At 45.3% G+C, this 12,760-nt stretch overlaps 1 protein-coding gene across 4 annotated transcripts in view; it reads left to right on the top strand.

Moving 5' to 3' along the window:
* dom (domino helicase) overlaps positions 1–12,760 on the top strand; it is a 156,164-nt gene that overhangs the window by 12,098 nt on the left and 131,306 nt on the right. For all 4 annotated transcript variants that reach the window (XM_084599283.1, XM_084599280.1, XM_084599281.1 and 1 more), the window contains exons 2-4: positions 4,811–4,989; positions 5,675–5,849; positions 6,242–7,177. In XM_084599283.1, coding sequence (XP_084455409.1) covers positions 4,846–4,989; positions 5,675–5,849; positions 6,242–7,177 — 1,255 coding nt within the window. In that variant the 5' untranslated portion in view covers positions 4,811–4,845. The remainder of the gene's footprint in view (positions 1–4,810; positions 4,990–5,674; positions 5,850–6,241; positions 7,178–12,760) is intronic.

Below are 12,760 nucleotides of genomic sequence, written 5' to 3'. Positions count from 1 at the left end.
TCCTTGTGCAGCCCTCAGGTAGGGTCAGCTTTTTGAACCCTTGAAACGAGTACCGGTTAATTTGTCTTGTCAGGTCTTCAAAGGAGTTGATTCCATTCTTCGTGGGAGGGAGCTCTGGCAGCAAGGTATTTTAAGGGGGCAGGTTTTGCAGCGCAAACCCAGAGGACATGCACCTGGGTGTCGATTTTCCCCTGGTTGCAATTTCTGCAGGTGAAGTATTCTACGTCTGTGATGAGTGATAGTCTACGATGGCTAAGGAACACGTGCGTCTGTAACTTGTGAAGGATGGGGTCATCGCTCTATTTTAGTTGGGGGTGGGAAGGCAAGAATTGCCATCTCGTCTTTTTTTGGAGGTTAGTATTTTCAAGAAAGGTATGTGGAGCCTTGCCAAGAGCATCCGGAGGCTTGTGGCCAGCCGCTCGATTGGTTAGCCTTGCACTAATGAGTCGGTCCCTTCGTTCCCACAGTTTCCCGCTTGGACGGGTACTCATACTTTGTTGGTCTTATGTGTACAACTGCGTCTTAAGAATGTGTAGTGAGTTGACATATGCTAGTACTTGGAGCTGTGCTTGTAGAAGGAATCGCTGTAGTCTTTAAAAGGGCACTATAAGTTAAGTGATCTTTAACGTGCACTGACGTCGCACAGCATATGGACGCCACTTCTTTTCGGCTGCATTTCGATGGAGGCGAAACAAAGTGGCGTCCGTGTACTGTGCGGTGTCAGTGTACTTTAAAGTTCACCTAGATGGTCGAAAATATTCTGGAACCCTCCACTACGGCACCCCTTTCTCTTTCTGCTTTCACTTCCACCTTCCTTTCCTTGTAATGCGGTTCAGGTGTCCACAGAACAAGTGTGACAGATACTGCGCCTTTCCTTTCCTGTGACCCAATTATCATTATTATTATTGAGATAGATTTAGTTTGCCATGATATCATCGAATTGCTGCGTCGAGATGAATGAGAGGGCAAGGGCATCATGGGCTTGGTGTGTTTATTGCGGCGATGGAAACAGTGTCAAGCTGGCTGGTGGCGACGAAGTAGTGCTTTTCGGTCTACAGAGTGGTGTAAGCTAGCAGAGCAGTACCTCAGATCATATCTCTGGCTTCCTTACTTAGTTAATTTTTTACTGTGATTCTGTGTATCTTATATTTGGCAAACAGCTAGCTATATGCGACATGCCAAGGATACTTACCTTTTGCAGTTAAATCCAAATTCTGAAGACTGGGCTTCGCATGCTTTTTCATATATATTTTTTCTTTGTAATCTAGAATGTCTTAACTCGTGTACATACATCATATGAAGTGTCACCTGACATAGGCAACCATTGGAGGTCACCAGCATTGCAAAATTCTGAAGCAATTGTGGTGACTTTACCATGCTACATTAAATCGAAAATGTGAATAAATATGGCTTCGAAATGGTGCTTTTTAAGCTTTTCTACTTCATTTGGAGGAAAGACACCAAATTTTTGTTGAAAGTTTTTGCTTTGGAATGGCGGGCAAAATGTAAGTGTGGAATTCTGGGCCCAGGAAAGATTTTATATTTTAATTTCTTCCATGTGGTCATTATTAGTTGAAAGTACAGTGTAGCTAGGCATCGCAGCTGAGTGTTGAGGTTGCATGATACGCACCTGCCTGTAGTGTAAGAGAAACAGTCGAGCCCACATAACAGTGCCGGTTAGAAAAATGTTGTAACAGCAAATTACCATAGCACAGTTTTCATGGTAAAATAATCAGCTTTTAACAGTGCGCTCATAGCGCATTGTCAGTTTTAACAATTTAATCTGGTCACTGAGCTCCAACCTTTAAGAGAGGAAAACACAGAAATGCTACTGCCAAAACACACAATGTGGATATGCTTGCATGAGGCACTGGCAGAGCTGGCCGATGGTTTGACCTCCTGCTGTGAAAGTGAAAGCTGCACGACCAGGCACACAAATGCGAGACGCTTATATCCTGCCGCAGTGCAGATGAGAGAAGACTGAGATCTTTTGAAGTCTTCTTCAGCGGAGCAGTCCATTATCAATGTTTTCTGATACTGGACTGCTCTGCTGAAGGTATGCCTCACGTGCACGGACCATGCATAACTCCGTATGTCACGGAGGAGCATGTGCCTTGCGAGCACAGTTTTCTTTGTCCTTTTGGGCGTCACTTTACTCTCGGTCCTACAATCTCATCAGATTTCATGCGAAGAATTGCTTTTGGAAAGCGGGCTTTGTTAAATGCCAGTCACGCTGTGGGTAATGAACCATACTGCAATGTAATGATAATCAGTGTATCGAGACTTGGATTCTTGCACATTCACTTTGCAGTTGTGAAAAATGAAGATTTCACTGAAGAGGTGATCATCTGAGCTGTCGCCTGTGCTGACAGCGATGATGAACAGGAACCTATACAAAAGATGCCTTACTAACTAGTCTCTCTCCAGCAATTGATATTTGCTTAATATCTCCCACTTGGGTATATAATAGTTTAGTGCCCTATAGAGAGATGTCACCGAAATATGCCGTGAACCAGTCAAAGTTAGCTGGTAAGGTTGTTAGCTAACTGCATTCGTTCATAAAGTGCATATAACCATGATGTTTCCTTGACACTTAATTTTATTATAAGTGACTTTGACCATATCAATATTTGACCCTTTAGGTGCTGCAACAGGAACCTATGCAAAAGATGCCTTACTAACAATAGAGTCTCTCCAGCAATTGATATTTGCTTAATATCTCCCACTTGGGTGTATAATAGTTAAGTGCCCTATGGAGAGATGTCTCTGAAATATGCCATGAACCAGTCAGTTAGCTGGTAAGGTTATTAGCTAGCTGCATTCGCTCATAAAGTGCATATAACCATGATGTGTCCTTGGTACTTAATTTTATTACAAGTGACTTTGACCATATCAATTTGAGCCTTTAGATGCTGCATGTACATTTATGCCCACATCCTGAAGGCTGTTGAAGCGCAGTGTCGGAAGTGGATTATGCAGGTATACGGGCGCTGTATTAAAAGGGTGTATTGCACGAAATCGCCCGAAGAACTATTTTGAGGCAGGTATGGGAAATTCAGAAAGAAGAATCGATTTTGAGATGGACCCCCTTGCACATAATGGCAGCAACTGTACGTCTCTGGCCAGTGTGGATTTTTCTTTGTTTTGCAAATATGAGTTCTCTAAAATGGCTGGAATGAGTCACAAGCAGTACATTGCATATCCTGAAACTAATGTTATGATATGGAGGTCTGAGATCTTGGCAAAAGCTGCACTAGGCATCTAGAATGACGGAGGTTCCCACACTAGTAGACTGGTGTCAGATGCTACTTTTGAACGCCTTTTTCTTCTTCATTTGGTACTGATGCTGGTGGCCGTGTGTGTCTATGCCACTACATTGATGATATTCTCCGAGAATATCATTGGACAAGCAATTGGAACCTTGTTTCATCAAGAACGACAAACCATGAACCGAGTGGCTGGGGAATATCAAGAATTTAAGCAGTAAAAAAATAATTGTGTCAATGGAATTATAATTTGAACAACATTGTATTTGCTAGACTGGCATTTTTTGATTGTAGTAATGTAGGTTAACTACATACACTTTTCAAATACAGCCTTATGATATGATTACAGGCTTCCCTTGCTTCAGTATATGGGCAGAGCATCTCTGGTGCAGGCAGGGTTTGTTTGGTTGGTGGCAGGCAAGAGTTATACGAATTCATGTTCACTTTTGAATGGCACAATATGAATTGAGCAAAGATACATATTCTTGACAAAGAAAAAGCCAAGGTTTGAGGCCAAAACAAGCAGGCCTGTGTTTTGGGAGTCGCCAGGTAGCAGTGCAGAAATCAGTAAGCACACCTGCCAACCCTCTTGATTTGCCCGGGAGACTCAATTTTTTCATTCATCTTTTCATTTGTGCTATCACTGCTGTATACCCTCGATAGCTTGCCTCTCGCTGCACAAGAATGTTTTTTTGTGAAAGTGGCACTGCAAATCTGCAGCTGCACCGTAATTGCCATCATCACAGTCAGTGGCTTTAAGTTGTTTATCAAAGCCAAATCAAGCCGAAGTCAATTCAAGTAGCTGTGGCTGAATGCATTTCATGTTTGTAGCTGCTGGAGTTTAGGGTTAGCGGTGAGTTAGAATTCTCATGTGCTTGAATTCATGGTGGTATTAAAGTTCAAAAGGGAGATATTTGCAAAATTCCTCGAGATCTTGTGTTTCTGAATTTCTGTGCTTTGTGACATGGAGAAGAGGCGAACATTTTGCATTTTCCACAGTGTGTGGATGCAAAGGCAGCATGTGTCATGGAAGCAGGTGTGATTTGAAATAAACAAAAGCTGAATTCCGCTCATCAGTGTGCAACACTACCTTCCAACTTCTGCTGCTGGTGAAGGACCATCAGCCTGTGAGCAAAACTATTGACAGAGTTTTGCAGCTAGCAAAGTCTGCTGCTGCAAGCTGTGAAGCAAAAGGACTCATTGTACAATTCCTGTTAGTTTGTTCCCATTCCCCTTCCCAGTTTGTTCCCCATTCCCCTTCAAAGATATTGAAGTATTGATTGTGGCTGCCCCTCCACTCCTGCTGGCTTGAGTAAAAATCTCGCCAATTTTGATCTTTTTTGGTTGGCAGGTATGGGTAAGGGAGTCGGAACTATGCGAGCTCATTGCAAGTGTACACTGCATGCTTGGCTGCAGGGTGGATTACCTGTGTATGGCGCATACTGATGCTGGCAGTGTGAAATCTTGGCACCTTTACCTGGTGGCACACTAGGAGCAGCCTCTCTACATTTCCTCCTTCTTTTTTTTCTTTTTCTGGTGTGTAGCGGAACCCAGTGGCGCCTCCCTGCGGGTCGGGGCCATGATCGAAGTGGGCGGGGAGTCTAATGGAGAGCAGCAGGGAACTGACCATGAATCCTTACAGTCAACTACCCCCGCCGTCGCCAGTCTTCTGCAGGCCACCCAGGCTTCAGGGGACCTCCTCGCTCAATCCCGGGCCCCTCAGGTAATAGGAGGAAGTCAGTTTCAAGGCTTCCCATGCTGATGTTGATATGCTGCGGCTTGTTCCATTTAGCTGCTGTGCACTTTGCGCAGGCCTTAGGACAGCCATCTAGTCTTATGTCTATGTTAAAAGTAGAGAGAGCAAGCTGTTCGCTTTTAAGCTGTGTAGTGGCATTCTTTCGGCATTGATGGAAGTTCTAACTTATGGAGGGGAGGTGAGGATCCTCACCACTGCGAGATACATCCTTATATACAGTTTGCAGAACTGGTGATGAACTGAAAATGTAGCATTGCTGCCAGCACGGCAATTTGCGTTGTCCCTGAGCTTTATTGTGGTGCATAGTATACAAGTGTTCATAGATAACAATAAGGTACAGTTCGTTTTCTTGTAAGCAAACACAGATGATGATGTGCAATTCTTGTATGCAAAGTATACAAGGAAAGCATATTTCATTGCTTACTTCCTCATAGCCCAAGTCACTTTGGGACATTAAACCCTATAAACCAAACCAAACTTTTGAACGGGGCATATTTTGTAATGCACTGAAAATGTGCCAAGAAACTAAGTGCCTTTGTGGGGTGGCTCATAGTGCATTACTGATTGTGCAGCTTATCATAATTTCTGTTGAAATGGACAGGGGTTGTTATCCAACATGTGCATTTCCAATATAAGCTGTGGATCTATGCAGGTGCGCAGCGTGGTCTCATCTGCGGAGGCCTCGGCCCACGAGGTGGCCACCACAGTGGTGGCCAGCTCAGATGTGTCCCTTACCGGGTCGCCCACTTCCTACCAGCATTACCTGGCCCCAGCGGTGTCTATCGGAGGCCACATCCAGAACATCACCATTCCGGCACAGGTTTCCGGTAGGCCTGCTCTTGTTTAGCGGGTGGCTCCCCTTTGACAATGTGGTCACTAGTGAATGCATGGGCTAAATCGGAGAGGAACTTACTGGCCTTCACTGTGTGCTGTGGCTTTAAAGAAAACTTTTTTGGTGACATATCCGATACAGTGCTTATGCTTTCCATATATGGTGGGCTCTTGCTTGCAACTTTAAGCCGATCTCAGTGTCCTTAGAACTTGCTAGTGAAGTGCCCTGCAGTTGCCAGTTTTTTATACCATGCTTGTGTCATGCAGCAAGTATTGGTATTATTAGTGACTTTCTGAACAAAGCACGGCTGTGGATGGAGTGGGCATGCTGAGCTGTTCTTGTTTGGGCTGCTTCTCACCACCATGACCTGCTTCTTGTCCCTTGCAGTGACGAGCCCTGGTGTAGCTGTGGCGGCAGCCACCCCGTCACACAATCTGGCACGCATCCTGGCAGCGGCCAGCCAGCAGGGCTACAGCTCACCCCCTTCTGTGGCCAGGACAGCCACGGGGGGACTGCTGGGGTCTGGCCGGTTGGCTGCCACCAGCCCTGCTGCCCTGCTGGCCACCACACAGCCCCCAGCACAGCAACAGGCCATCGTCATGGACACCCTGACGCAAGATGAACAACGCCTGCATTCGTACAGTTTTATGACCAACCCCTCTCCCCCACGAACTCCCCAGCGGTCTCCGACGGCTGCATTGCCCCCACAGTTTGTGGTGCCCCCAAAACAGACTCCCACGCCCCCTCCCGCGTCGCCATCTACATCAGCGGGCAGAGTGACGCCTCCTGCTAGATCGAGCGGCCTCCTCCAGTTGGTGGGTGTTGAGTGTCCTCGTGTGGCCAAGCGTATTAAGCTCGAAGAGCAGCCGCCGGCCAACGAGGAGGTGGCTGCCAAGCGGCAGCGAGTGCTTGATCACCGGCAGCAAGAACTGCAGCGCAACAAGGAGCGCTACGTGGAACACTTGACAGAACTCTTCTTCCTCCAAAATGGGGGCAACCTGATGGACTACTTTGCTTGGAAGCGGCGGCCCACGCCTCAGTTGCTGGCATTACTTCGTGCACACGCACTCGACAGTGAGGACGAGGAGGACCCTGCCCGGTTGTTGGATACGCGGCCTCCGAGTGCATTGCTGGCAGCAGCGGCTGCAGCCACGGCTGCGGCAACTGCTGCGGTTCCAACCAATACCACGGCCACCACTGCTGGTGCTGCTGCACAGTCACCTTCATCCCTGACGGCAGCAGCTGTTGCCACGACATTGTTTACAGCTGACGCCGCCATGGCTACAGCTTCTGCTATTGCCAGTCAACTTGCTGCCTCTCCTGGTGAGTGCTAACAAAAGACTTTTGTTTTCGGTTCTTGGTTGTTGGCTGTGCAGTGGTATGAAACAGGTGCACCATTTGCACCAGACTACACGAAATGGAAAATTCTATTACTAGCTGCTACAAAATAAAGTGCTCACCTTTGTGCCACACCTAATCGGAAAACTTCGGCTATAGCAAAACTGAAGCTAGGAATTTTGAATGTTGGCTGCGAGGGTGTAGAAATATTCTAAATTTCAAATAGTTTGCGAACAGAAACAGAATCTGCTGTTAGAGTTGAGCTTTACTGCATGCTTCCGTTTGAAGTCCCCAACAAATATTCGAAAATCATAGACATTTCTTCTCTCTAGAAGTGTCAAAAACTGCAGAGTATCTAAGCATCGCCCACTAGCTTGACGTGCACGATTGCTAGCAAGCGTCATAAGTGCGTAACGATGGCAGCATGCCTTGCGTGAAAGAAATTTGTTGGCGGTAATTGCTAGAGTTGCCTTAGCTGCTCTGTACTCTTGGATTGATAATAGAAGCGCAGCACTCTGCTGTGTGTTATTGTATTGTGCTGAGACTCGCCTATTCGTCGGCCGTGAAAAAAGTGAATGCATGGTAAGAATATGAACAAGTACCATTGCTCCTGCCCTTTTAGGTCCCTATGATATGCTGTGTGCGCACATGCAGCCTGTAGCTGAGTGGCCCTAGCTGCATCGTGCAAGAACTCCAGTGAGGTATTCGCAGCAACCGATTTCACCCTACGCAATTTTTGGACCACTGTTTTGGATAAGAAAAAGTGAGTTGTAATAAAGGCCTTAGAGCCAGATTGCTCTGGTGTACCTCGTAGAGTGCAAGAATTGCATCAGAACTAGCAATAAAAGTCATGTTGCTTTTAAAAACTCGGAGCATTATTTGGAAAGTTCCTGAAGGTTCCTGAAACTTGAGGCTGTCTGGCATTCTTGTGAAAGCACACTTCGAACACTTTTGGATATGACCATCACTGTTGTGAACAAATAAAGCATCACAAAAATATCTGTGTGCTGTTCTAAAAAGGTGCCAGAGCTGAATGCTCATGTCAGTCAAGTGGTTTCGATATGCCGAGCAGAAAATATTGCTAGCAAGTTTGCTGCACTGCGAATCATTCAAATGTGGCATAAATTTGTTGCATGGCTAAGTACAGCGAAACTGATACGCGAGCACTTGGTGAGGTATGCAGCATTTGAGCAGAATTCCTTTGCCAGGGCTGCTGTCCTGTTGTTTTGAAGGAAGGTGCAAAGGGTAGTACCCATAGCTTGTTCACGGGCTGCCTTTTCCTTGAGATGTGGTGCCCTTTTTGGATAGTGCGAACATTTGTTTGCTGCCCAGAAATCTGCTTTCAAAACAAAAGCATGGAGGTGACACAGGTAAGGTCCTGTTACAGAGGGCTCAGGTGAACCTCTTGACAAACATCAATGTACCAATTATCAGAAGAAATGAACTGAAAGCAAAGTTTGGTTGGTCCATGCTATACGCTCCGTGTACCGCCTGTAGGGGCGCCACTGAAAGCCACCTACCGGCGGCTGTGGGAAGCACAGGCGAGGCACAATCCCCGGCTGCCCCATTGCTGCAACAAGCGTGGCAGAAGTTTGCACATGTGATCTGCTGTTTGTGTGGCTGCATGGCGATTATTTCCACAGCGACATTGACCGAAAATGAATTTAATTACTCTAAAGTGGACTTTATCAAAAGTCACAGTCGGACTTTCGCCCGAACGGGACAACCGGACCTGCGTTCGCGTGAAATGCTTGCCGCAAACAAGAGTCACTAATACTGGTCACGCCGTGAAGCTTATCATGAGCACCATCCCCCCCCCCCCCCCCCCCCCCTTTTTTTTTTTTTCGTTTTAAAATCAATATCCGCGCTTGCACTGGGTTTGGGGAAGAACTGATAAGTTCAGTTAGTTTTCCTGGAGTGCAACATGGGGCTGTTTCGCGTGCCCGATCAAGTGGTCGTTGATAGGTGAGCGGAACAGGCGCTTTGGCGGCACGCTTGTGTACAGGAAAACATGCTGGACTAATTGGAAATAATTTGCACTATTGAATTCAACAAGATTATAACTGGTCGTTGAAATAGAGCGCATAGTTTGTAGCTCAACTCCGTTAGATACTGTAGTGGGGAGCTCCGCATAACTGGACCGCCACCACAGCAGATGAAAATAGCACACGACGGTTGTGCCATTATCTTTTACTGCTTTTGAATCTAAGCTTAAGAAGCGAGTGCGGCAACCTCCCCGGCTGCTCAGAAGTACCTTCTTACGTTTTCATGTCCCGTCGCCCAATGCTAGCTATTAACCCCAATTTTTTGCGATGCCTACACGCTTAGCTTGTACATATCTCAAGTCTCGCTTCATATGAAACAAGAAGAAAGCTGTAAGGCATTCAGTAATTGTTTCACCTCTTCAACTTTCATGCTAAAGTGTGAGTTTCAAACGCTTTTTTTTTTTTATGGCTGGCCTCACAGCATTTTTGCCTCGTCTGTAACAGGTGAAAAGCATCATTTGAAAAATTTGTGCCATGCAATTACCTACCTTGCATTACCCAGGTTGAAATTAAATGCTAGAAAACCACCAAAAATAAATCTACACTTGTTACTTCTTAGATGCTCTTCCATTAGACAATCTTCAGTTCAGTTCAGTTCAGGCGTTCAGTCGTGTCCGACTCTTCGTGACCCTATGGACCATGTCACGCCACGCTTTCCGGTCTCTCACTATCTTCTTAACATCACATAGCTTCATCTGCAATGCCTCGAGAATGCCATCTAACCATCGCGTTCGCTGCCTACCCCTTCTCCGGCGACCCTCAACCTTTCCCAACATCAAATCTTTCTCCAGCGACTCCTCTCTTCTCATCAGATGACCAAAGTAGCTGAGCTTTAACTTTAGAATTTGACCCTCCAATGAGCAGTCAGGGTTTATGGTCGACAATATCGACTGATTTGATCTTCTGGCAGTCCAAGGAACTCTTAAGAGTCTTCGCCAGCACCACAATTCAAACGCGTCAATTCTTCGGCGGTCAGCCTTTTTCACAGTCCAACTCTCGCATCCATACATCACAACTGGATGTATGGATGTTAAAATATTGTGGGTAGGTATGCTAGGTCCTTCGGGTCATTTACTCGTCATTAATGAAATTCTGGCTGCAGACTGATGTCCATTGACTCCCACGAACTCTCAACTAAATTTGAAAGCAATGCAAACGTGTGTCTAGCAAGCTTCAGGAGCTATTAGTTACGAAATGAGCCCCGACAAATACCACAACTGCCAAATAACTTTCCAGCCAAAAGCTTCTTATTTAGGGAATGTTAATTAAGGCGAAAAGTCCCACTCGGGAGGCAAGAGTTAGCACCCAACCGTCGCAAAGATGTTACACGTGTGGCAATGTTCCAACTTCATCATGCCCGTTAGAAACAGCATTATTTGCACAAATAAAAGAGCTGCAGCATGCCCATTCCGCAAGTGCACGAACCAAAAGATATTCTGTAACTGAAAACTTAAGAGCCAGCTGTGCAAAGTCTAGAATGAGTAACATGCACACACTAGTAATGCTTCACGGCTCTCGCATCGTCTGTGTAAACACAGATGTGCACAAAGGTCGTATATTGCAGTGAGAGTTCTATGTATCTGTGTAGTGAAACGAATTTTTATGATCTGTTATAACGAAACAGTTTTTGTATTGTGCTCACATGGATCAAAATGATCAAAGGAGCTGGAAAAACTTAAGGCAGAAAATATTTTGATCGTTGTTGGCCACAGCAGGAGCATGAATTGCATGCTGCGTCATCTGGGGGCAGTGACAGAACTAGCATCAATCACTGATAGGTGTGTAATCGGCATGTGATCGGACCATTACCTCGCTGTGTCCTTTGCCCCTGCTGCCATTTGTGTCTACCTGTGGTTTCATTGACTTTGTCCACTCACTCTGTTGTGCAAATTAGCAACGCAGGAGCAGCTTGTTTTGCACCTTACACCTTTGTGTTATCCATATTAGAGCGCCAATTTCATTGAATCATTAGCAGCCTTGTTTGCAGGAACTTTTATTCAACATTTTAGTCGACTAGAGGACATAACAAAATTTTTGACTCGAAATTTGACTTTATTATAGCGAGGTTCTTTGGTAGTCATACTGACCTGTAGCTTTTTGAGCTATGAAGTGAAATTGGAAAGTAGACATTTTATACGAAATATGCTAATGTTCGTTTCAAGTTTATGCATTGATTTGTATTGTGGGCAAAGAAAGCTGCTTATGTTTCTTCGTTCTGTCTGTGATCATAGCAAGTGTACTTAAACATTTCGCTGTCTAGTGAAATTTCAAAGTTAATGAAAATTGAAAGAGGTAGAGAAATGACAGCTTCATTGCTGCAGTTTCGAATGCATTCTTTACATGACTGCACAATGGTGGCTGCATTATGCCAGCGCTTTGGGAAGCACTGCAGTTCCCTGGTGAGGCAGGGTGTCTAGCAACCAGGAAAACCAGGAATTGTCAGGGAAAGTTTATGCACCGGGAAAAATCCGTGAAATGTCAGGGAAACCAGCAAAAATTTTGCCAAGTCAGGAAAAATCGCACGATTTATTCTGCAGTGCATTTTCATTTTAGGCTGGCGCAGAGCAAGTATGTTATTCACTCAGGTTTTTTTTCTTTTCTTTGTTGTCTTGCCAGCGCTGCCAACATAGTGGCTGCGCCGCGATATATAACTGACGCCAGCGCATGGCTGAGCTGCCACAATAGAAGACCCAATATGCAAGTGAGGTGGGTACTCAATAAAATATGCGGAAGCACAGCATGAGAGCAGTACGCGACAAAATGCAGCAATAACCACTGCGGCAGCGGCCAGCGCAAAAGCGACAAGCGCGTGTGCACACAGCCATATTGGATTGGATTGGCTTGGCTGTTTGCGGGGTGAGCGGCTCGCAATCTCCCAGGCTGGTATCAGTGCGCTTTTAATTTTCAGTAAGCTTTTGACGTTCTTAATGGCCGTTAATTCTAATGGCAGTCTTTTCACTAGTGTGAATTGCAGAATATAATTAATAAATAGCTTTTCATTGTGAATTTTTCGTCTATGCTCATTATCATCAGCAGCTACACTTTTGAATCTCTTCACTCGTCGGGGAATTTGAACTGAAATAATCGGGTGAAAACCTGGAAAAATTGGATTTTGAAAATAGTTTGCTAGACACCCTGTCGGACCTGCAAAGGGTACCTGCCATTCAGAAGTGTGCAGATATGTGACAAGAGGGAAAGGCATGAAGACACTAAAATTCAAGTTATGACTGCAGATAACTCTGTTTGGAAAAGCCGCATTCAGAAATGTTTTTGTAGAGGATATTTGCGAAACGAAATTGAATTCTACTACGACTTCATGCAATTTGTTGCAGGAGCCCTCCGAAGTTAGACTGAATTAGAGTGAGCAGCCTGTTCAAAGGGCATTCAAATGTGTTGACCGCGAAGCTACAGAAAAGAGCAATTCTTTAATCTGAAGCCTGTTACAATTGCATGAAACATTACCTTGCAAACTAACCGTGAAAGAAAGTAGTGCAGTTTAAAAAGTGACATTATCTTTGTTTGG

Source organism: Amblyomma maculatum, chromosome 3 (assembly GCF_055883805.1).
Source record: "Amblyomma maculatum isolate TAMU_Amacu chromosome 3, ASM5588380v1, whole genome shotgun sequence".
Lineage (NCBI taxonomy): Eukaryota > Metazoa > Arthropoda > Arachnida > Ixodida > Ixodidae > Amblyomma > Amblyomma maculatum.
This window is presented reverse-complemented; position numbering and strand designations above follow the sequence as displayed.